The 25,465-nt window shown below is 38.9% G+C and overlaps 2 protein-coding genes across 20 annotated transcripts in view; one reads left to right on the top strand and one right to left on the bottom strand.

Moving 5' to 3' along the window:
- RAB3GAP1 (RAB3 GTPase activating protein catalytic subunit 1) overlaps positions 1–25,465 on the bottom strand; it is a 199,230-nt gene that overhangs the window by 23,662 nt on the left and 150,103 nt on the right. The window contains exons 27-28 of one of the 2 annotated variants that reach the window (XR_008522746.2): positions 5,144–5,357; positions 4,681–4,760 (exon numbers count right to left, since the gene is read on the bottom strand). The gene's annotated coding sequence lies outside the window, so the exon portion shown is untranslated. The remainder of the gene's footprint in view (positions 1–4,680; positions 4,761–5,143; positions 5,358–25,465) is intronic. The other variant, XR_008522745.2, reaches the window with a different exon arrangement.
- The window catches only part of ZRANB3 (zinc finger RANBP2-type containing 3), a 332,321-nt gene that overhangs the window by 297,177 nt on the left and 9,679 nt on the right, over positions 1–25,465 (top strand). For 15 of the 18 annotated variants that reach the window (XM_054549318.1, XM_054549308.2, XM_054549315.2 and 12 more), the window contains 7 exons: positions 600–1,014; positions 3,183–3,386; positions 6,669–6,760; positions 12,027–12,128; positions 13,598–13,740; positions 22,256–22,366; positions 23,510–23,912. In XM_054549318.1, the coding sequence (XP_054405293.1) occupies positions 600–1,014; positions 3,183–3,386; positions 6,669–6,760; positions 12,027–12,128; positions 13,598–13,740; positions 22,256–22,366; positions 23,510–23,912 (1,470 nt within the window). The remainder of the gene's footprint in view (positions 1–599; positions 1,015–3,182; positions 3,387–6,668; positions 6,761–12,026; positions 12,129–13,597; positions 13,741–22,255; positions 22,367–23,509; positions 23,913–25,465) is intronic. The other 3 variants (XM_054549309.2, XM_024243805.3, XM_063712762.1) reach the window with 1 other exon arrangement.

Genomic DNA, 25,465 nt, shown 5'->3' with positions numbered 1-25,465 from the left:
AGGATTATGGGCATGAGCTGCCGCACCCAGCCTAATTAACAGCTTCCTGGTCAAGATGCTTCCTGGTCAAGAAAACATTTTCATATGAATAAGATTATGTGTGAACATTGTGTTTATAGTTTGGGTGTGAAAGCATTTTTTTAGGTCCTTGATTGACCTGAAATATTTGAATACACAATTGCCTTTTTTCCGTGACATATATTTAGGGTAATGTATTAAGTACATTTTTGTTATATAACTGTTCTAACCAAGTTATCTTACCTCTCTAAAGCTGCAGTTTCCTCCTTTGAAATGTTATAATAATAATAGTATTGACTTCATGAGCTGACATGAGGATTAAATGAGTTAATATATGTTAAATGCTTGGCACACAATAAGTGCTAAGAAAAAAGTTAGACACAGGAAGTACATGGATATGTTTTACATATATATATTTATATATGTATATATGAAGAGTCAGAGCATAATGAATTCATTTCCAAATGGTATTTAAAGGATAAGGCAATATGGTTAATTAAAATATTTTGTTAAGCTCTTTTATGTAAGAAGAACATATTAGATTGCTTCTTACTTTGATAACTACTGTTTGCTTTTCCTAGTTCGAAAAAGAAAAACAGCATGATATTCGATCATTTTTTTTACCACAACCTAAAAAAAGACAGTTGATGACCTCCTGTGACGAATCAAAGAGATTCCAGGAGGAAAATACTGTAGTGTCATCAGACCCTACAAAAACAGCTGCAAGAGATATCATCGATTATGAAAGTGATGTTGAACCTGAAACTAAAAGATTGAAATTGGCCACCTCAGAAGACCACTGCAGTCCGTCAGAAGAGACACCATCCCAGTCCAAGCAAATCAGAACTCCACTCATGGAAAGTGTCCAGGAGGCCAAGGCCCAGTCAACCACCCCAGCCTTTCCTGTAGAGGGCTGGCCGTGTAGTCTCTGCACCTATATCAATAATTCAGTGTTACCTTATTGTGAAATGTGTGAGACTCCTCAAGGCAGTGCTGGTGAGTATATAGAAGGTGACCATGGAGGTAAGGGCTGTTAGTGGTGTCTTCAGATAACCTGTGCTTTTAGAGACTGCTGTTATCCAGGGTTAGTATGACTCAGCACAACTTTAGCTTTTAAATTGGAATAAGAGCTTCGTATAGTGAAGACTGAATTTATCCCTTATGGAATGTGAAAAGCTCTCAGTTCTTTCAAGAATGTATATCCCCAAATGTCTGTGATATGGCATTAATTTGGCACAAATGGACATTTCTGATTAATGTCAGCAGGATATGAATTCAGTGAGCAGGAATAGAAGCTCTGTTGCTATGGTAGCAAATATGCCTTATACTCATAGACCTTCTATTTTCTCTCCTCTGTAGCTAATACTTGTTTTTAAGGAAATTGTGGATTATTTTTATGTTTAAATAGCAAAATAATCTAATGTAGCTTCTTTGCCTAGTCAGTATACATTGTGCCATGGTTTTTGCTTGTCAAAGCATCAAAACTCCTCTATGGATCAGTCTTCATTTGTGAACCAATTTGTTGTCTGGTTTTTTTGAGTTTATTCTTTTTTAAAACATATTATTTTAAAGTCAGAAATCATAAATATACCTCTAGTATGTTTTTATAGCATGGGATACCATTTTCTGATGTTTAGTTTCTGAAATGATTATTAATACCCATGGTTGTCATAAGAAAAAGATCATTCGTATTCTTGTTTCCAATTCTACAGAGCATTTTTATAGTAATAAAAATGCCAAGTTGACAGTTTTGGAAACTAGAAGTACACATTGTATTTTATCAGTTGTAATAATTGTACACATCTAATTTTGCATCATACATTAATTCTTCAAAATATTGGTATTGACAAAGACTCAGCTAAGATATAAATTCTGATATTTCAGTTCCTTCCTCTTGCCTTGCTCTTCTCTCTGTCTTAATTTTGATTTGAAGGAAAATGTAGGGAGGAGCTGAGTCTTCCCTCTTTCACTTGTGGGTACTCCTACCAAAATTGACAAGTCTGCCGTCTGAGTGGTTAAATTTGTATGTGGGCACCTGTTGTCTGTGAACTAAATTGGAATCACATGCTTATTCCATGTAATATCTCTGTTACAATTAGCATGATTGCATGCAATTCCCAACTGCTACAGGCAATAAAAATAAGTTCTATTGTGACTATAAAATAATGTCAGTTCACATTAAATGTATAAGTTGAATGATTTAGCAACAAAAGTCATAATTTAATATGGGTTTTATAGTTCTGATTTTTCCTTTGCAATACCAAGAGCAACAATGAAAATTTCTAGACCCATGATTTAATAAGGAATCTGTCAAGCAACTTAAAAAAATAAAAACTATCTTTTGTGAATGTGAAAGTCTGATTAGAGAGAAATACATAGTCTAAGTAACCGTGATATTACTATATATAAAAAATATAATTATTAGGTTTATATTTCTACCACTGCCACATCTGATACCCAAATCTTCTCCTCCCTGTTCTTTACTACATCATGCTAAAAACTTGGGCTGTATCTTTGGTCTCTTTCTCGCCTCCCACACTCAACCCATCAAGTAACCTCCAAAGAAATCTTGATTCCAACCACTCTATCTTTATTGCTACCATCCTACTCTAAAGCCACCATCTTTCTCCCAGACCTCAGTGGCCTCCATATTAATCTGATCCTTTAGTGCACAGCAGCCAAAGTGATCCTTTATTCCTTTGCCTAAAACTCTTTAATGGCTTCCAGTTACATTTAGAATATTTAAACCAAGAATACAGGCCCGAATCCAAGCTTCCTAGAGCCATGAACAGCTCTCAGAGCTTGGTCCTCATGACTTTTGCTATAGTAGTGCTCTCCAAAACCTTCTTACTGAAAAAAAAAAAAACCAAAATAAAAACGTAGTTGTGTTCTCTTTATCTGAAAATATACTATTTACCTATTTGTTAATTTTATTGTCTTTCTCTGCCATTTAGAATGGAGTCTAGAATGCAGGGATTTCTCTGTCCTGCTGTCTCTTTAGCATCTAGAATAGTACTGGATATATAGTAGGCTCCTGATAAATGTTTTGAACATATGCATAAACATTATTCACTTTCTTTTTATAAGACCTAGCTGTTACATTCCTTTTACTTTACTTTTAAATGTAAATTATTACATTTTTGTAATAATTTTTATTTTAACAGTTATGCAAATAGATAGCCTCAACCATATCCAGGATAAAAACGAGAAGGATGATTCTCAGAAAGACACCTCCAAAAAGGTTCAAACTATCTCAGACTGTGAAAAACAAGCCCTTGCACGGTCAGAACCTGGCCAGTTGGCTGACAGCAAGGAAGAAACATCAAAAATTGAGAAAGAAGACGGACTTACATCCCAGCCAGGTAATGGTAAGTCTTGTTTCCATTTCTAGCATCCAAGTAATAACCATTACTTTCACACATAATACTGTTATTAGATTAGTAATTACTACCTTGTTCCAGGTTCCTTTTACTCTCTTTTATATTAAAAATACCAACCATTTGTAACCACATACTTAAACACCAGATGGCTAGAAGAGCTGAGTGTGTCTGTTGGCATTCAGACATTATACATAGAGCAAAACCGATAAATAGCTACATGTGCTGCCACCAGGCCTGTTGCCCAGCTTCAACCAAGCCTAGCTCATTCACACAGTAAGGGTGTTGTTTTGATATTTGGGAGGTGCTTTGGGACAAAACAGTAAGACTGACAGATAATTAACTAACACTTAGCATGTCATTAATCCTTTACACAGAAATTCTTGTAAATAGTTCTACTTAATTGGCATATTTTTTAAAAAGTATTTTAAAGAAAATGTTTTTAGGGTACATAATGTCAAGACTGTATGAATCATGACTGCATTTGGAGCCAACCATACAGTGTTTCGGGTTTGTTTACTTTTTGGTTGATTCCATTCATTATTTATAGCTGTGATGGTTAGCAAATACCAGCCTGTATGTCATACTTCACTATCATTTATGGGCTAGCTGGCAAGAGACTGAGTAATTTTGGGTTATTTTCCTTGTTACTCAGTGACCATAGTAACATACAGATTGATATTCTTATTCAGATAAACCCAATAGTTGGGATGAGACGGTTGAAGCTTTCCTTCTAAGTTAGTTGCTATTAAACACTAATATAATTTAGAGTCTGACTCATAGCTTTAAAATGAAATGTTCATTTAAGAATTTCTGAGCTCAAGGCATCCTTCTTTCTTCTTCTCTCAGCCTTCCTTCTAACTCCTCAAGGTCTTCCCAAAGAATGTCTTGGAATGGATCTGTTTAGGTCTGTTAATTTTAACAGCTTTTAAGTAGACAGTGTAGACTCAGGTGGGTTATACTCTTTTGTGTCTCTAGTTTTCTTGATCTCACTGTGAGAAACTCTCAAGTGCTGATGAAACTCTGGTTATGGGACAGCATATGGCTCATTGAACTAAATATCAGACTAGGAACCAACACCTGGCAATTGTCATCACCTGGGCTATGGGTCTCTTCATCTATGGCAGGGAAATATTGGCTTGTTAGTTGTACATTGATCTCTTGATGAAAACATGTTAGCTTGTACTTACAAATGCTTTTTTAAAATCACTTTGAAGTTTTGTTCTGCCAATGAAATTTGCTTTGCCCTCATTCACTCCAGACAATGCCAGCATTTACCCCTTACCTATTCCTGCTTCCCTTTTTTGACTTTTCAGATCACTGGGCTGAGAATTCCACATAAGAGGTATGCTTCACATCTTTCCACTAACATGGATTTCCATGAAAAACAAACAGAAAACAAAAGTAGGCACACTATGTTAAATGCTTATTCTACCTACATATGCTCTTTTAGAACCAGAGTGGTACATACTACTCTAGAACTGTAGTTTTGTTCTTCCTGGAATTCCAGGAGTTTGGAAGAATGACCATAGGTGCATCATCTATAGTCTCAAACCATTAATTTACACTTCATGGCAACACTGAAAAGAGAAATATGTTCCCTAATATAGCTGATAGCTATCAAGAATTAATATCAACTGATTTGGAATTGTTGTTACAGTTATTTTTATCAAAGAATGGCTTCTGATCTTTAAACATTAATGCATAGTTCTTCAAAGAAAACTGCCAATTAAGCTATGACACAATACCTTAATGATAGCCGAGGCCAGGCCACATCATCCTCTGTTGCTTGGACATTTCTTTCATTTGTTCTGAGGGATTTGGCAATTTCTCCTGCTTTCATTTGCTTTCTTTGGCATGTAATAGGCAACCTTTTTGAACATCTCAGTAACCAATGTAAGACACTTTCCTCTATTTGCAGAGCTCTTGCTTCCTTCAGTACCATGAAGCACTCCATTATTCCTTTACAAGAAAATAAGATATTTTGGTTATTCCTCCAGTGATACACATTTGCTTCTTTAATACCAAGTTTATGCTTTCCTGGTCTGTATCCAAGTTTTATGGTATATATGATAACTTTTCATTTCAGTACCAAATCATAGTGAAAAAATTTAAAGACATTTTAAAGGTAATAAATACATATAGTAGCAACAATGCATATACCTCATGTGTAGTGTAGAAGTGACAATAGTATTACAGCTATGACTGAGCTCATCCATACTAAGGCAAAGACAACTATTTTACAACTGCCACATAGCCAGCAATGATTGTAAAATGCCATTGTTGTTATTGGCTCTAAGACATGCCAGTTTCAGAGATGTTAAAGTACATTTTTGAATTTACAAAATAAGGAAATAATTCATAACTCAAGTTTGTAAAGTGGCCAATGCCTTGATTAGAAAAATAATAGTATGATGACATTGCCAAGTAGAATGGCAAACAAATCATAGACTTCTAGGTCTGGGAAAGTACTTTAAAAGATCACTGAGGAACTGTGAGAGAAGGTAAGAGCACAGACTCTGGAGCCAGCTTGCAGGTTTTACATCCTCTTACTAGCCATATGACCATAAGTAAGTTCACGTGCCTCAGTTTCTTCCTATGTAAAATGCACTATTTATTTCTAAAAGGTGTTACTGTATGTACCTACAACAATGCCTGGCACATTGTGTATGCTCACTAAATGTTAACTATAATTATTATTTAGACCTGAATTGATAATCCTGTATCTCCTGCAAAATATATTGGACAATAGGACTGAGAAAGGGCTAAAAAAGAGATCATCAGAAAAGAAGCTTGTCTGCTTATCTTCTTTTGTGAATGTCAGGCACCAGGCTACAGGGAATCAGGCATTTAAGTGGCCCTCAACATAGCGATGTTGCTGCTAATAATCAAAATGATGCTCATTCGGTCTCAAATCTACTCTAGCAAAAGGAATAGATTAGTCTAAATTTTTTCAAGACCAATAGCAGCTCTTATTGGTGGAAATTCTTCCTTATGCCTACCAACTTGTAGTTTTTCAGCTAATTCTGAATCTGTTTGTTTCTTGTTAGGTCATTAGCAAAAATGTAAAACAATTGGTTACCATATAAGCCAATATGCTCTTCAATGGCCTACCGTGGTAGTTTTATTTCAAGCCTAGACAATTACTTTTTGTTAAATATATTGATATTTTGATATAGCTATTTCATCATTCTAACCTACACACGATTAAAATAAGCTATTTTAGATAGAGGGTAGATAAGCCTTCAGGTTCTCTTTTGTCTTCTTTAATAGAACAGTTGAAGAGTTCAGACACTTTGCCAGTGTATGACACCTTAATGTTTTGTGCAAGTAGGAATACTGACCGGATTCACATCTATACTAAGGTAAGCGTCATGCAGATTCTGTAACTCGAAACATAAAAAAGACTTCCTTTTTTCACTTTTCAATGGAGATACTTAATTTTATTAACAATGAGATAAGCATCTATTTATTTTCCTCAAAGTTAATTCTCAAATTTCTGTGTTAAATCTACAGACAATGAGAGGTAAAACCACATGTCTTTAAGAACATAGACTTCAGGGCCAGACTGCTTCAGTTCAAATCTGTTAGTATGTAATCTTGCACACATTACTCAACTGCTCTGTGCGTCAATTTCCTCAGCTGTAAAATGTGGTAAACCCCATTTACCCTGATGTGATTATTACACACTGTATGCCAGTATCAAAATATCTCATGTATCCCATAAATATATAAACCTACTATGTACCCTTAAAAATTAAAAATTGTTAAAATAATAAAAAATAAAATGCAGACAGGATTTGTTGCAAAGATAAAACAAGCTGAGTCCTGTAAAGCACTTAGCACAGTGCCTGGCCTATATGAACTCTCCATAAATGTTATTTCCTGCAACGATCACTTGCAGCAGCAGGAGCAGCAGCATCCTTACAGAGGCCTAGACCTGCCCATTTGTGTTGAGTAAATGCTAGGAAGCTTTTTGTCAGATGATTGCTGATTCCTGCCATATGCTAGCTTAGTAGTGCCCAAACTTTTTAGACTCAGGACCCCTTTGCACTCCTAAAATTTATTGAGAACCCCAAAGAGCTTTTGTTTATATGGGTTATATCTATTGATGTCTACTATATTTGAAATTAAAATGGAGCCTCTCAAAAATACTTATTTATGGCCGGGTGTGGTGGCTTATGCCTGTAATCCCAGCACTTGGAGAGGCCAAGGTGGGTGGATCACCTGAGGTCAGGAGTTTGAGAGCAGCCTGGCCAACGTGGTGAAACCCCTCACCTCCACTAAAAATACGAAAATTAGCTGGGTGTGGTAGCAAGTGCCTTTAATCGCAGCTACTCAGGAGGCTGAGACAGGAGAATCTCTTGAACCTGGGAGGCAGAGGTTGCAGTGAGCCAAGATCACGCCACTGCACTCCAGCCTGGGCTACAAAATGAGACTCTGTCTCAAAAAAAAAAAAAAAGTTTTTTCATTTATTCACTTAAATGTGAATAATTAACAGTTACATTTTTCTATTTCTGTTTTGTATTTTTTGTTTTTTTTAGGACAGAGTCTCGCTCTGTCGCCCAGGCTAGAGTGCAGTGGTGCAATCTCGGCTCACTGCAACCTCCACCTCCTGGGTTCAAACGATTCTCCTGCCTCAGCCTCCAGGTAGCTGGGACTACAGGCGCCCACCACCGTGCCTGGCTAATTTTTGTATTTTTAGTAGAGATGATGTTTCACCATATTGGCCAAGCTTGTCTCGACCTCTTGACCTTGTGATCCGCCCACCTCAGCCTCCTGAAGTGCTGGGATTACAGGTGTGAGCCACCCACCTGGCCATTTTTTATTTGTTTGTTTGTTTTTGGAGAGAGAGGGTCTTGCTGTGTTGCCCAGACTGGTCTCAAACTCCTGGGTTCAAACAGTCCGCCCGCCTCAGCCTCCTAAAGTGCTAGGATTATAGGCGTGAGCCACCATGCCTGGCCAACAATTATTTGTAAGTGAGTAAATGCATATTTTAAGAGAAACAAACCCATTATATATTTATATAAATAACATTTTTATTTAAAATAATTATATTTTCCAAGTCAAAAAAATATTTAGTGAGAAGAATGTCATTGTTTTACATGTTTAGCAATTTTCTCTAAAGTCTTAATGGAAAACAGTGGGATTCCCATATCTGTCTCTGCGTTCAGTTTGTTGAGATAGCATTTCATGTAGCCACTGGAAAAAGTCACCACACATTTGTGAAAGAATGAGAGTGGAAAAGGCAAACAGTATCTTACTATTAGTATGAAAACACTTATGACTTTCTGAAAGGATCACAGGAACCATGTGAGAATCTATGGCCTGGATAGATTATGAATACTTTTATTTGGTCTACAATTTTAAATTTCTTTTTTTTTTTTTTTTTTTTTTTTTTGAGATGGAGTCTAGCTCTGTCACCCAGGCTGGAGTGCAGTGGTGCGATCTCAGTTCACTGCAACCTCTGCCTCCCAGGTTCAAGTGATTCTCCTGCCTCAGCCTCCCGAATAGCTGGGATTGCAGCACCCACCACCACACCTAGCTAATTTTTCTATTTTTAGTAGAGACAGGGTTCCACTGTGTTGTCTAGCCTGGTCTTGAACTCCTGACTCCGTGATCTGCCTGCCTCAGCCTCCCAAAGTGCTGGGATTACAAACATGAGCCACCACGCCCAGCCTAAAATTTTAAATTTCTAATCTTTATAAGTATATAGGATAGTATTTGAAACTTTTAAAACTCATGGTCCATTATATAGATGTTTAAAAGATAATATGTTGGAGATGACCAAACTTTCAGTTACAGGTTTTCTACTAAACCGAATATAGATACAGATAGATAGTGTACCATGTAATAATATTCTTTTAGGAGGAGATGGCGAGGATTGTGAATACCAGAATCCCCAAGCAGCCTCTAGCATGAGACAGTAACTGAGAGAGAGACACCAAGAACCAAGCCAGGCAGTAATCAATGCTCCTCTTATAGGTTTGGAGCCTGGTCTACCAAGTGGAGCCTCTGACATGGTGAACCAGGCTGCAGGGAGCACCAATGACTCCTTTATTCATCTTGAGGCAGGTTTAAGTGCCTGAGCCACCCTCATCCCCCATGCTGGGGGATCTTTAGGCCATGCCTCTTTCTCAGACCATCACATGAGAGGGACAGAGAAATGGTCCCAAGAGGGTAGAGAAACCAAAGCGCAGACACCAGGCAGAGCATACCACAGAAATCCAGAAGCCCTTAAATTCTTTAATCTTTTTTTACTGTATACAGTGAAAGCTCTGCCTCTTGGATTACCTGATCAGTGTTTTATCCCCGTTGGGGTGGAGACAGGGAGAGAACTGCAAGCTCCTGGTAGAGGGTATAATGCACCTGCTGCCAAACCAAACCACAGCGACCACCTCACTGACCCTTATTCAGGCTCTGCCACCAGCCTAGTAGCCTGCTTCTTCTTGACATCTCTGTTAATGGTCTGAAATATATTTTTATGACTGTTCTAAATACTTACGTGTCCCTTTACCATAAAATGTTATCACCCAAATAATTTTCCAAACACAAGACACTAAGCAGATGAGTTGTCGACATATCTTTTCACAACCAGAGTAGAGCTGAGATGAAAGCTTTCCTTTTCACCGTAAAAGAGCTGAAGTAAGGCTGGGCATAGTGGCTCACATCTGTAATCCCAACACTTTGGGAGGCCGAGGCAGGCGGATCACCTGAGGTCAGGAATTCACGACCAGCCTGGCCAATATGGTGATACCCCGACTCTACTAAAAATACAAAAATTAGCTGGGCATGGTGGCAGGCACCAGTAATCCCAGCTACTTGGGAGGCTGAGGCAGGAGAATCGCTTGAACCCCGGAGGTACAGGTTGCAGTGAGCCAAGATCGTGCCACTGCACTCCAGCCTGGCCAAAAGAGCACGACTCTGTCTCAAAAAAAAAAAAAAAAATTACTAGTTCACTGCCTAAAAGGATATCCCTTTAAAGGAAGAGTAGTAACAGACATTTAGCATCCTGTGTCATATTAGAACTGTTCATTTCAGCCAGAATCCCAAGTCTGTATCAGGGTTTAGAATTACATACCAATTTTTTTTTTTTTTTTTTTTTTTGAGATGGAGTCTCTCTGCCACCCAGGCTGGAGTGCAGTGGCGGGATCTTGGCTCACTGCAATCTCTGCCTCCCGGGTTCAAGCGATTCTCCTGCCTCAGCCTCCGGAGTAGCTGGGATTACAGGTGCACGCCACCATGCCCAGCTAATTTTTGTATTTTTAGTAGAGACAGGGTTTCACCATGTTGGTCAGGCTCGTCTCAAACTCTCATGACCTTGTGATCCTCCTGCCTCGGCCTCCCAAAGTGCTGGGATTACAGGCATGAGCCACTGTGCCTGGCCTCAAAATTTTTAATCAGTGCGTACTTTTTGTATGTTTTTCTCCAAAGCAATTGTGGGAGCTGTAACTTTTTTTTTTTTTTTTTTAGCTGAGAGAATATGAGTTCAACTATTGTTGATATAATAGATTTTCGTATGAGAGGTTCTTCTTCCCCTTTATAAAGGAAATACCTCTACTACACCGCTGTATGTAGTTACTTTCTACCCTTAAGATTTCAGGGGCTGTGTGGTGGCTCATGCCTATAATCCTAGCACTTTGGGAGGCCGAAGCGAGAGAATCACTTGAGCCCAGGAGTTCAAGGTGGTAGGATCACTTGAGCCCAGGATTTTGAGACCAGCCTGGGCAACATGGTGAAACCCTGTCTCTACAAAAAAATATAAAAAATTAGCCAGGCGTGGTGGAACGTGCCTGTAATTCCAGCTACTTGGGAGGCTGAGGTGGGAGGATCACCTGGGCCCAGGAGGTTGAGGCTGCAGTGAGCTGAGATCATGCTGCTGCACCCCAGCCTGGGTGACAGAGTGATACCTTGTCTCAAAAAAAAAAAGAGAAAAAAAAGATTTCAGGATGTTGTGCACCAATTGTTGGGACCTAATTGCAGTTCCACTTACTCTCCAGGTGGTACCATTGGCAGACAGTCCTCATTGACTGATATTGTGACATTGCTTTGGGGGAGCCAATTTTTAAGTAATTTCTCTAGAATTGATCTTTCTACCTTCTCTTTACTTCCTTGTTCCTGTAACAATCGACAGGCATATCATTTGGTGAAGGTTATTCAGACTATTCCTTGATACCATTCTTTGATGTGATACTTATATTGTCAGTGAGTATAAAGAAGTTTATTTGCAAATTTGGAATGGTTGTGCTACTGTTAACTTCAAGGATGTAATATTCTTCTATATTAATTTGCAGTGTACAGATTTTATTGTTTTGATACATCTTTCCAAGATTAGTCAATAGAAAAGAGTATGACACAGCAGTAAACAAAGCATTCCAGGCTGAAGGCAATAGCCTTGGGCTAGGCATGGGCAATGGAGGCATCCAGTGCAGTAGAGAGCCTGCCTCCTCTTCTTGGCTCACAGTTTCTCCAGAAGAGCCATTTTGGTGGACCCTTGTCTAGAATGTGTCACCTCAGTTTTTCTTTTAGGAGACTAGGCATATTGTGTCATAATGTAATTATTTTCATTTAAAATAGTTGCTAGTGCCTATACAAAAATGGATTATTAGTGTCTTCCTAATCTATCATCAGGATGGAAAACAGATGAGCTGTAATTTCATTCCTTTGGATATAAAATTAGACCTTTGGGAAGATTTACCAGCAAGCTTTCAGCTGAAACAAAATCGCTCACTGGTAAGAATAGTTTTAAATAAAATGGCTTTATTTACTTTAAATAAACTTGTTTTAGTAATTTTAATGATCATTTTTAGTTTAATTTTAAAAAAGCACTTTGTGGCATGTTGTAGAGTCAAATCCCTGGTTGCATTTTCATCAGTCTAGGCGGTGCCTATTAATTACCCAGTGCTAAGAATATATGTGAAATCTGTTTCCTTGGCAAATGATCACACCTACAGTTGCTGTTTCTGTGGATAGAATCATCCTCACATTATTTAATTTCTCATTCACAGGATTAGCAACTGTGATATTTGTATCTGCTAGAATCACATTTTTTCTATTAAGGTTAAGTTCTAACAATGACAAATTCCCAGAGCAGAGATAATACCTTATTGGGTGATTCTTGATTCATTATTAGAAGCACTAGCATGCAGCTTCAGGCCAGGTTCCTGCCAGGGAGGTCTTAACACTGATCTGTGGCTGATTTTCCTTCACTGCCAAGAAGGGTCATCATGCGCAGGGACTAACCCAGCATGCTGTGTGCTATTTTTACAAGAAAATGGTGACTATTTTTTTTACCATTTGAGTGGAAATGAAGCATTGCCTGTAGGTCAACTATACCTGTTTTAAATGAAAAGGGAGCAGTAAGCTATTTACTTGGAATTTTCTAACCCTGATTCTCAGTGTCCCAGAAAATAGCCAGTTATGTATACTTGACTGGTAACCCTACTAAAAATGTCCCAGATTTATTGATGTTTTTTTTCCTGTGAAAACTTAGGCATCATTTACGAAGCAATTCTCAGATGTTGCACTAGCATTCTGTCACCCAGTTTTGCCTTGACCCCAGCTAGGGTGTGTACTTCCAGACCTTTTTTGATCTCAATGAGCATATTATCACTGTTGATCTATGTGTGTTAAGGGCATACACTGCATGTCCTGAAACATGCCTTTAGAGAATCTTTGGCTTGAAAAAGATCTCTTGGCTGGGTGAGATGACTCACGCCTGTAATGCCAACACTTTGGGGGCTGAGGCAGGAGGATCACTTGGGCCCAGGAGTTTAAGACCAGCCTGGGAAACATAGTGAGACCCTGTCACTATAGAAAATAGAAAAACTAGCCAGGTATGGTGGCATGTGCCTGTAGTCCCAGCTACTCAGGAGACTAAGGCAGCAGGAGGACTGCTGGAGCCCAGGAGGTCAAGGCTGCAGTAAGCCATGATCATGCCACTGCACTCCAGCCTGGACAACAGAGCAAGACCCTGTCAAAAAGAAAAAAAAAAAAGATATCTCTTGAGAACTGCTGTAGGTAGTTTACAATAAAGATATGAAAACTGCATCAAATTGAAGAAAGCCTTAGGTTGTGGAACTCAAAAGCCTATTTGGGGGACATAACAAAATAGCAGTTTTCTGATGTTGTAAATAGGCTCACTTTCAAAGGAAGATATCTGCCTGTGAGCTGTTAACTCTTATTATCTCATTTTCTGCCAGATTTTGAGATTTGTTCGAGAATGGAGTAGTCTAACTGCCATGAAGCAAAGGATAATCAGGAAAAGTGGACAGCTATTCTGTAGCCCCATTCTTGCTTTGGAAGAGATCACAAAGCAACAAACCAAACAAAATTGCACCAAAAGGTATGAGTTGTCTTTTTTTTTTTAATTTTGTATTATATTACTTTTCATGGTTCTTTCTACAGGGGGGTCTGAGGCATCTTTTGGAACCACTAATGAAATCCTGATGAGTTATGAGAAAATTATGCATAAAATCACAGCCGTATTATTTCATAACAAGATAATTATATGTCTAGTGAATTTGACAAAATCTGCTAAAAGAGATCGGGTTGTCCAGATCTTACTCTCCATGAGTCCCATCAATCAACAAAAAGACCAGAGTCACAGGATGGTGCAACCTATGACCTGCCAAGCCTGGGACACTTATTAGCAGCAGGAATACATTTTACTCTTAGAACATCAGAGCATGCCTCTGGACCCCATCTGCTTTGCCCTGCTTTGGGTGAGTATGATGCTGTGCAGCAAGGGAGCTGGTTCTATTTGAATGCATCACCACCCAAGTAATGGAAGATAACTATAATCATGTCCATGATTGGAAATGAAATAAAAGGAAAGGTTGACTGTCAGATATTTGTGACTGTTTTGCCCTTATCATTACAGGTTCCTTTCTAATCTCTGTACATTTGATTTCCTTCCTTGTCATCACAATCATCGTTATCCCACTCAAGTCTCCCCATGTGTGATCTCAAATCCCTGTTCTTTGTAAACTCTTTTCTTAGCATGAAGCAAGGATTATCAGGAAAAGCGGTCAGCTGTTTTGTAGCCCAATCCTTGCTTTTGAAAGAGATTGCAGGCTGGGCGCAGTGGCTCATGCCTGTAATCCCAACACTTTGGGAGGCCAAGGCAGGTAGATTGCATGAGCCCAGGAGTTCAATGATCAGCCTGGGAAACATAGGGAGACCCTGTTTCTATTAAAAAAAAAAACAAAAACAAAAATTAGCCAGGTGGCACACTCCTATAGTTCTAGCTACTTGGGAGGCTGAGGCTGGAGGATTGCTTGAGCCTGGGAGGTTGAGGCTGCAGTGAACTGAGATTGTACCACTGCACTCCAGCCTGGGCAACAGAGTAAGACCCTGTCTCAAACAAAACAAAACAAAACAGATGGCAAAGCAATAAACCAAATGGCATTATTGGCAGAGAAAGCCCTTTAGCTCTTGCTGCCTCCATACATCTGTAATCTCTCTTCATCCTTATATTTCATCAGTTTATCAGAGAGGTTTCCTTTCTCTAGCTTTTTCCGTGCACACAGGTGAAAAAAATCCAGGGGGTTGGAGGGGAGCAAGGGACCGAGAACATGGTTGATTAAATAAATTATGATATTTCCATAACATGGTTGATTAAATAAATTATGATAGTTCCATACAGTGAAAATCTTTTCCACTGTTCCAACGTATGGCATATGGTACATTTATTTGTTTGTAAGAACAAGGAATAATACTTGTGATAAATTGTTAAGGGTAAATATAAATTGTAAAAAAAAAAAAAAGGGATGGAGACACAAACTTTACTATTTGCACAACTTGCTATTACTGACATAGAAATTGTCTAGAAGGATACCTTAGAAATTCTTATCACGGGTTTCTCTTGGACAGTGGTTTTCAATTCGGAGCAATTTGGTCCCGTAGGGTGGTAGTGTCTGGAGACATTTTAAATTGTCTCAAGTAAGGGATGTGACTAGGGAGTATCTAGTGGGTAGAGGCCCAGGATGCTGCTGAGAATTCTACAGTGAACAGGATTGCACCCCCCAAAACAGAATTATCCATTTCAAAATGTCTATATTACCACTGTTGAGAAATCTTGCTCTAGGGCATAAAACTTGAGGATTTGTGGAGGTAGTAGGGACTTTATACTTTATGCCAGGATTACAAACTCATTTGACTAAAAACAAAACAAGAATCACAAATGAATGAATGAGGTCAGTTATAAAACTTAAAAAGGATGAGATATGGGCTGAGACTATGTCAAACAGGCAGATTTGGAACCCAGCTGAAGTCATTCAAATTCAGATTTAAAAATAAAATACTGGTACATGGTGGCTCACGCCTGTAATTCCAGAACTTTGGGAGGCCAAGGAGGACAGATTGCTTGAGCCCAGAGTTCAAGACCAGCCTGGGCAACATGGCAAAACCTCATCTCTACAAAAAACAGATAAATTAGCTAGGCATGGTGGTGCGTGCCTGTAGTCCCAGCTACTTTGGAGACTGAGCTGGGAGGATCACCTGAGCCCCTGGAGGTCCAGGCTACAGTGACCCATGATTGTGCCACTGCAGTTCAGCCTGGGAGACAGAGTGAGAACTTGTCTCAGAAATAAAATAAAATAAAACAAAACAAAAATTAAATTAAATTAATAAAATAAAAAAATACTGGCTAGCCATGGTGGCTCACACCTGTAATCCTAGCACTTTGGAAAGCCAAGGTGGAAAGATCACTTGAGGTCAAGAGCTCGAGACCAGACTGGTCAACATAGCGAGACTATATCTCCACAAAAACCCAAAAAAATAGCCAGGCATGGTGGCTCACGCCCACAAGCCCAGATATTCGGGAGGCTGAGGCAGGAGGATCACCTGAGCCCAGGAGGTCAAGGCTGCGATAAGCTGTGATCGTGCCACTGCACTCCAGCCTGGGTGATAGAGCAAGACCCTGTCTCAAAATGAATAAATAAATTTAAAATGCTGTATGATTACAGTAAATTAATGCTGTATGAGTACAGTAAAGTCCTTTGACTAATTGAATTTATCCATAAGTTGCCAGTTTTGGACTCTTAGCCTGAACTCTTCTGTAACAGTTGATTTTTTTCCCATGGGCGTGTGTCATTTTCTATAAAAATACATTTAAAATATGTGTTACATATTTATATACATATGTACACATACCTACACATAAGTGCACACGCGCACACATATATCAAAAAGCACAATGCCTATTTTATTTTTTCCAATACTTCCAGTCCTCTCAATCTTTCTCATTTTTGTAACCAGTCTTTGTTGACCTTCTCTTTCTCACATGATCATAATTCTCTTCATAACTGAATTTCTAGCTATTGCTAGACATGCCCTATTATTTCTTCTCCATCAGACATGGATGACCACTTAAAGTACCAACTGAGAAAGGTGACTGATCAGATTTAAAAGCAAAAGTCAATTCATAAAACCAAAGTCAGACACAATATTATTTATAAAATTATATATAGATAATATATTAAGGATATAACTTGTGTTAACAAGCAGCAGATTAATCAGATTTGTATTTTTAAGAGATAGCTCTAGCAGCAGTTGGGAGATTACATCAAAAAGGGCAAGACTCAAAGTGGGGAGATAAGTTACATTTTCCTATCGCTGCCATAACAAATTACCACAAATTTAGCAGCTTAAAACAACACACATTTATTATCTCACAGTTCTATAAGTAAGAAGTCCAAGTTGGCTATTACTAGTTTTCTAGTAATGCTCTGGATTTTACAAGGCAGAAATCAAAGTGTTGGCTGGCTGGGCTCTAGTTGATAAGCTTGGAAGGGAATTCACCTCCAAGCTCACTAACATTGTTGGCAGAACTCAGTTCCTTGCAGTTGTAGGACTGAGGTTCCTTTTTTTTGCTGGCTGTTAGCTGGACCATCAGCTCCTAGAGGCCTCTCTGTGGTCCTAGCACATGGACCTCTACATATTTCTCCTTGGAATCTCTCTGCCTTCCTCTTCTGCTTTTAAGGGCTCAAGTGATTACATTGGACCCACTCAGTAATCTCCCTATCTCAAAGTGAGCTGATTAGTAATCTAATTATATCTGTAAAGTCCTTTTATAGCATTATCTAAATTAGTGGTTGATTAAATAACCGAGGGACAGGAATCCTAGAGGGTATCTTAAAATTCTGCCTACTACACAAGTTAAAAGACTATTCTAGTATACCTGGAGAAAAATGATGAGGATCTATATTAAGTTATTACAATGGGAATCAGGAAAGAGAATAAAGAGAGCTCTTAAGGAGGTATATCTACAGACTTGGTGACTGATTATAGAGAGGCAGAGAGAGAGAGGCCTCCAGGGAAACCAGCTTAGCAGCGTCATGAAGTTAAACCTCTGTACCTGCAGCAGGGAGATACTATCAGGAAGCATTCTGATTCTTGCTGCAGAACCCAAGTTAAGTCTCAGTAATTTGGAATAACCATGTATCTCTGAAAGCAAATGTGAAATATGCTGTTGAACAACAGCATTGACTGGCAGTCTGTATGAGGATCAGTTAGACACTGTCCTATCAATTTACTTTCTAGAGAAACTGAATCAGAGCGTCTCCAGACTTAGAAACAGCAGGCTCAGTAGAGATAAAGAGTGAGGTATTATATTGAAAACTGAAACTCCTCAGACCCCCTTTTTTGCACAGCTTTCAGATTGACAGCAGCGACATTTTACTTCCTAAGCAGGACGTTAGAGGATTTCTCTCTCAAAAGTATTGAATGGTTCTGAAAAAAGACCTATAGTTAACTGACTTTGGGCACGCCCCCAAATGCAATGGGTAGGTCTCCAACCAGATTATCCGCCAGTGATGTCCACCAGTTTGCAGGCCCCATCCAAGCTCAGAGCTTGCAGTCAGCTTTTGAATGTCTCACTTTTACATTTGAATGGAAGCCAAGATTACCAGCCACTGTTTTGGTTACTGAGTCCCATTTATCAGAGGCAGGCCTAATTCACTTGGAGCCCTGTCATGTTTAGGATGCCAATTGTTTAATCTCTGGTTACAGCTAAGCTCAAAAGCAGGTCAGAAATCCAGAGCCCAAGATTGTGTTCATTGATGTGGGCCACTTTGCAACGTACACTTTTCTTGCAAAAATTGCCATCTTCCACTCCCGTCCCTATCCAGGAATTTGTTTAGTAGACAACATTCTCCCTTCTCTATTTACTAAAATTGGGATTTACCATAATCCTTTTGGGAGTTGGTGAACTTCCTAGCAAACCTAAGTAGAAAATTTCAACTACGTTTGAAAAGTTGTCAGCTCCGTTTTTTGGAATTGGTTGATCTGTTTCTTGTGGTTTCCAAAAATTTATTCTTAAACCTCTTGTAGGAAAGCAAAAGGTTATTTTTAGTTTCTAAATCTCTGACTAGATTTCTCAGCATCTTTTAGTTACTGAATTAGGTTTTTAAGCTTTTAAACATTGAATAATACCTCAGGCAAGGCTTAATATCCCATTGCCCCTCAAAGCTAGGAAGCTTTTGAGTTCATTTAGAATTCACAGGAATACTTTCCCAAAGTGCATTTTTCAAGGGAATAAAATGGTTGAAGAAATTGTTGGAGGTCGGGCCAGAGAAGGACGAAATTTGGGAACTAAAAGGGCAAGTAAAAGACTCTAAAACAATTTACTGTGCTTTAACTACTACTACTACTGCCCAGACTGGAGCACGATGGCTTAATTTCCTTTTTGCTCTAAGACAGACATGCAAGTAGAGTGCAAACATGTGAAAAGATATTCCCCCTTACTCTTAATAGGAATGCAAATTTTAAAATCTACGATGAGATACCTATCACTATTAGCAGAGACTCTTAAAAACGACATTGTGCTAGTTGAAAGAGAAGAAACAGGTACTCTTATTCATTGCTGGTGGATACCTACACTGGTATAACCTTAGAGGAAAGAAATTTGTCAAAATCTACCCACATTTAAAACACCTAAGACCTTTGACCAAGGAATTCTACTTCTGGGGATTTATTCTACAGATACATAATGTGTAGAAAATATCATATATAACGATACCTATTGCAGCATTGTTTGTGATAGCAAAGACTGAAAACAACCTAAATGTCCATTTATCAGAGACTGGTTAAATATATGGTTTATCCATATAATGGAATAACATGGAGCCATTAAAAAGAATATGGAAACTATGAATCCTAATAAGGAAAGATCTCTGAGAAGCATGTTTTGGTAAAAAGAACAAGGTGAAGATTAGTGTATATGCTATGCTATTATTTATTTCTAAAAATAAAAGGTATAATGAAAAATGAGTGCTAGTGGGTACAGGTTTCTTTTTGTTTTGTTTTCGTTTGAGACAGGGTCTCAATCTGTTGCCCAGGTTGGAGTGCAGTGGCAGGATCTCAGCTCACTGCAACCTCTGCCTCCCGGGTTCAAGTGATTCTCCTGCCCCTGCCTCCCAGGTAGCTGGGACTGCAGGTGCACACCACCACGCCCAGCTAATTTTTGTATTTTTAGTAGAGACAGGGTTTCACCGTGTTGGCCAGTCTGGTCTCGAACTTCTGACCTCAAATGATCCACCCGCCTTGGCCTCTCAAAGTGCCGGGATTACATGCGTGCGCCACTGCACCCAGCCTCAGGTTTCTTTTTGGAGTGATGAAAATATTCTGGAATTAGTGATGATGGTTGTACAACCTTGTGAATATACTATTAATGCACTTAATTGTAAACTTTAAATTGGTGAATTTTATGCCGTGTGAATGATATGTCAATGGAAATGCAAAAGTAAGTAAATAAAAGGCATACACCTATACTCAGAAAAAGATAAGCTATTTCTTATTTTATTTTTCTTTTTTTTTTGAGACAGAGTCTGTCTCTGTCACCCAGGCTGGAGTGCAGTGGTGCAATCTCAGTTCACTGCACCCTCCATCTTCCCGGTTCAAGCAGTTCTCCTGCCTCAGCCTCCTGAGTAGCTGGGATTACAGGCACACACCACTATGCCCAGATAATTTTTGTACTTTTAGTAGAGATAGGGTTTCACCATGTGAATGTGTGAAAAGATATTCCCCCTTACTCTTAATAGGAAGGCAAATTTTAAAATCTATGATGAGACACCTATCACTATTAGCAGACTAATATGTTGGCCAGGCTGGTCTCGAACTCCTGACCTCAGGAGACCCACCCACCTTGGCCTCCCAAAGTGCTGGGTTTACAGGTATGAGCCACCATGCCAGGCCAAAAATAAACTATTTCTAAAATGAGCCAGACACGGTGGCTCACACCTGTAATTCCAGCACTTGGGGAGGCTGAGACAGGCGGATCAATTGAGGCCAGTTCGAGACCACCCTGGCCAACATGGCAAATTCCCATCTCTACTAAAAATACAATAATTGGCCAAGCATGGTGGTGCATGCCTGTAATCCCAGCTACGGGAGGCTGAGGCATGAGAATAGCTTGAACCAGAAGGCGGAGGTGGCAATGAGCTGAGATAATGTCACTGCACTCCAGCCTGGGCAACAGAGTGAGACCCTGTCTCAAAAAATAAAATAAAATAAAATAAAATGAATTAATCAGCATTTCTGCAAAGATAAATTAGCATGTCTCTGAGAGATAGGGAAATACACTATTTCTCTAATAATATCCAGAGTTCCTGAAAGATCTTTTGGTCTTAATTGGTGAGGGACGTATTGTATACATCCCAGGGATGTCAGTCAGACTCCAGTTACTGCTGTCTCAGTGTGATGGCTTCCAGAAGACATGCAATAAAATGACTCAAGGTCATTTTGAGTCAAAATAAAATAAAAACAAAACTGCCAACAGAGGTAACTTTTGGGGAGGGGAAAAAGGAAGATGGGAGTGAGAGAGAAAATTACTCATCACCATAAACACGCTTGTTTGCCTTTTGAATTTAGAACCATGTGCTTATATCACCTAATCAAAAATTAATAAAATAGTTTATTAAAAAAGGAAACCTGTTTATTTTAAATCTATCCTAATAACATAAAGCAAATTTCTAAAATTTTACCTACAATTGCACAATTCCATTGTGATTGAACTTTAATTTTATTGTCAAGCTGCCTAATTAAGCACTCAATAATATTAAGAAATTCATGTTTAAACTAATTTCCAAAAAAAATCTACAATAGGTGTAAACCACCAGAGAAACTAGGCCAATTAATAAGAAGGAATTAATTGGGTAATTGCATTTTACCAACTTAAATTCCCCCATCACCTTTAATGGGAATAACTTCTCTTTACTTCTAGTCCCTGAACATTGTGTGGTATTGTTAGTGTTGGGTAATAAGGTTCTGAATCCCATATCAAGAGTGGCTTTATTTCTGTGGAAGAATCCATAAATCCTATATGGGCTGATAATAAGGGGAACAACCTTGAGATTACAGAAGATGTGATTGAACCTGGTTAACTAAAAAGAGACTCAGTTTACCCAAACACTGATACACTATTATAACTGACTAAGGTGATTTGGAGAAGCCTTGAAGGGAAGGCCAAGAGGGAGGTAAAATACAGTTAGAGATTTTCTGCACAGCTTGCCAAGCAGTTTCCTTAAGGCTGTCAGTTGTGCGTGTATTTGATCATTTCTTATTCTCACACCCACTCCTTTTTCCCCTAAATGAAAATTGCTCCAAAGGATATTGAATGACTCGAATTTCTTAGAAAAAGAAAGTTGAGAAAACTAATTTGGAACAAAGAGATGTATTTCTCACTTAATGGACACCAAGATAAAGGGTAAAAATTCCATTTTCTAACTTGAGTTTTAGCACAGTTAATAGAATTGTGCTTGCTTTTTCTTCTATTGCTTTTGCAAGGAACAATGTGAACATGCAATAGAGACATTTTTATATGAGATAGAGGGAATCTATTTAACATATCATTGTTTTAGATACATAACCAAAGAAGATGTTGCCGTAGCCTCAATGGACAAAGTGAAGAATGCTGGGGGCCATGTCCGTCTGATCACAAAGGAGTCCAGGCCACGGGATCCTTTCACAAAGTAAGGTTTTTCTACTACTAGTATATAGTAGTACTAATTCCACTCCTTTACATTTATGTATTGATTTTCATAATAATGTCTCACCTTTGCATGACCACTTTAGAGGTTACAAAGAACTTTCACAAGATAGTAGCTCTTCAGTTGTCCTAGCAACCTGTTGAGGTACCTGGTGTCCTCATTTTAAACATTAGAGATGAGGAAGGACACTGAGACCAAGTGGACTAAGTAACCTGCCCCAGGGCTTGGGAGTAGATGCCAGGAGACCTGAGGTTAAATCTGGGCTCTGTCCCCCAATCTTGAGCTCCATCATTAGAAGTCTTTCTTTTAACTCTTCTAACAAACAACCGTGGAAAACAGACAAAGCAGCTGTTGTTACTTCCCAAGTAGGACTTTCTAACAAAATTGAGTAGTGTACCTTTTCTTTTATTCTAACAAATTGAGCACATATCCTAACTCTTCTAACAAACAACCGTGGAAAACAGACAAAGCAGCTGTTGTTACTTCCCAAGTAGGACTTTCTAACAAAATTGAGTAGTGTACCTTTTCTTTTATTCTAACAAATTGAGCACATATCCTATCATGTTTTGTATCCTATCATGTTTAATTTCATCAACTCTGCATTTACCTGCAGGAGAAAGTCTTCTAATTCCTATCAGCACTGTCAGCTATTTCACTCTGTCACTTTATGGCTGTGACTCTGTTTCCTGTGAGCTAGCAGAGGCTGGAGGAGAGAGTTTGTAATTACCTCTCTGAGCTAATGAGGTGTGTGACCACATATATTTAAGGAGCAGGGTAGCCACTAAGCTTTAGTTGGGGTTTTACATTAGCCTGTCCTTTCCCAGCCTGAAGAAGCATTTTCTAACAGCTTCTCCAGATGTTTCACATGTTTCCAGATCGTTTAACACAAGGGCATCTAAATTCCCAAGAGAGGCAACATATTTATATTCAATTAATTTTTGTAACACACCATTCTTCTTTACTTGGCATGGGATATAGAGTGCTGACTGTAACTATTTTATTTCTATACTGTGATCTGTGTTTACTATTTATCCGTATAGAAACTTTGATAACCTTTATATGAAGCAATTACTATTTAGACTAATCATTCCTTAGTTACCTATTCAATGTTTTTATCAATTGTAGAAAGCTTCTTGAAGATGGAGCCTGTGTCCCATTTCTAAATCCATACACAGTCCAGGCAGATCTCACTGTGAAGCCCTCTACATCCAAAGGCTATTTGCAAGCTGTGGATAATGAAGGAAATCCACTTTGCCTTCGCTGTCAGCAACCCACTTGCCAGACTAAGCGAGCGTGTAAAGCGAACTCTTGGGATTCACGGTTTTGCTCTCTGAAATGTCAGGAAGAGTTTTGGATTCGATCTAATAACAGTTACCTGCGAGCCAAAGTATTTGAAACTGAACGTGGTGTGTGTCAACTCTGTAATGTGAATGCACAAGAACTCTTTTTACGTCTGAGAGATGCCCCTAAAAGTCAGAGGAAGAATCTTCTGGATGCTACCTGGACTTCAAAGCTCCCATTAGAACAGGTAAGTTATAATCATGTGATAGATAGAAGGCAGCATTGTACTGAGTAATGAATATTGACTCTCTAACTTTATTTTGTACATTTTAACATGGGAATATTCAGATATATAAAAGGAAAGAAAATAATGGACCCATATGTCCATCAGCCAGCTTTAAGAGTTTCCAGCATTTTGGCATTCATTTTCGTCTGTCATTGACTCACTTGTTTGTTTCTCCTAGAATATTTTGTTTATTTATTTATTTATGTATGTATTTATTTATTTATTTAGGAGACAGAGTTTCGCCCTTGTCACCCAGGCTGGAGTGCAGTGGCGCAATCTCAACTCACTGCAACCTCTGCCACCTGGGTTCAAGCGATACTCATGCCTCAGCCTCCCGAGTAGCTGGAATTACAGGCATGTGCCACCACGCCTGGCTAATTTTTGTATTTTTAGTAGAGACGGGATTTCACCATGTTGGCCAGGCTAGTTTTGAACCCCTGACCTCAGGTGATCCACCCGCCTCAGCCTCCCAAAGTGCTGGGATTACAGGCATGAGCCATCGTGCCCGGCCATCTCCTAGATTATTTTAAAGAAAATTCCAGACATTTCTTTTCACTCTTGAATATTTTCATTCTGTATCTCTCACAGGTAAAGACCTCCTTCCTTCCTTCTATCCTTCCTTTCCTCTCCCTCCCCTCTTCCCCCCTCCCTCTTCCCCTTTCTCTCTCTCTCCCTTCCTTCCTCCCTTCCTTCCTTTTCCCCTTTCCTCCTTCCCTCTTTGCTTGTCCTCATTTCCTTTCCTCTCTTTCTTTTAAATATAATCCCAGTATGAGTTATCACACCCAACACAATTACAGTTCCTTAATTATACTAAGTCTATGTTTGGTTTCCCAGGTTGTCTCAAAAATGCCTTTTGCTGGGTGCAGTGGCTCATACCTGTAATCCCAACACTTTGGGAGGCCAAGGCAGGTGTATCACCTGAGGTCAGGAGTTCGAGACCAGCCTAGCCAATATGGAGAAACCCCATCTCTACTAAAAGTATAAAAAATTAGCCAGGCATGGTGGCAGGCACCTGTAATCCCAACTACTCGGGAGCTGAGGCAGAAGAATCACTTGAACCTGAGAAGCAGAGGTTGCAGTGAGCCAAGATCATGCCACTGCACTCCAGCTTGGGCAACAGAGCAAGACTCTGTCTCCAAAAAAAAAAAGTATTTTGTAGTTACTTTGTTCAAATTAGAATCAAAATGTCACCCACATAGTATATTTGATTATAATGCCTCTTATGCTTCATTTAAAGTATTATAGCACCCCATTCCTTTTTTATACTATCGTACTATCAATGATTGAATATACTGGATCATTTGCCATTCTGGATTTGTCTTCCCGTATCTGCAAGGTATTGTTTGACATGTTCTTCTATTCCCCCAATTTTCTCAATAATAATTGTAAGATCTAGAGGCTTAGTTTCATTCTCATTCAGTTATTTTGGGAAAAGATCTTAACAGGTGGTGCAGTGTATCAAGAAGCACCTATGGTCTGGTGATTCCCCTTTCCATAATGTTAATATTGAAAGA

This window comes from Pongo abelii, chromosome 11 (genome assembly GCF_028885655.2).
Source record: "Pongo abelii isolate AG06213 chromosome 11, NHGRI_mPonAbe1-v2.0_pri, whole genome shotgun sequence".
NCBI classification, from domain to species: domain Eukaryota; kingdom Metazoa; phylum Chordata; class Mammalia; order Primates; family Hominidae; genus Pongo; species Pongo abelii.
This window is presented reverse-complemented; position numbering and strand designations above follow the sequence as displayed.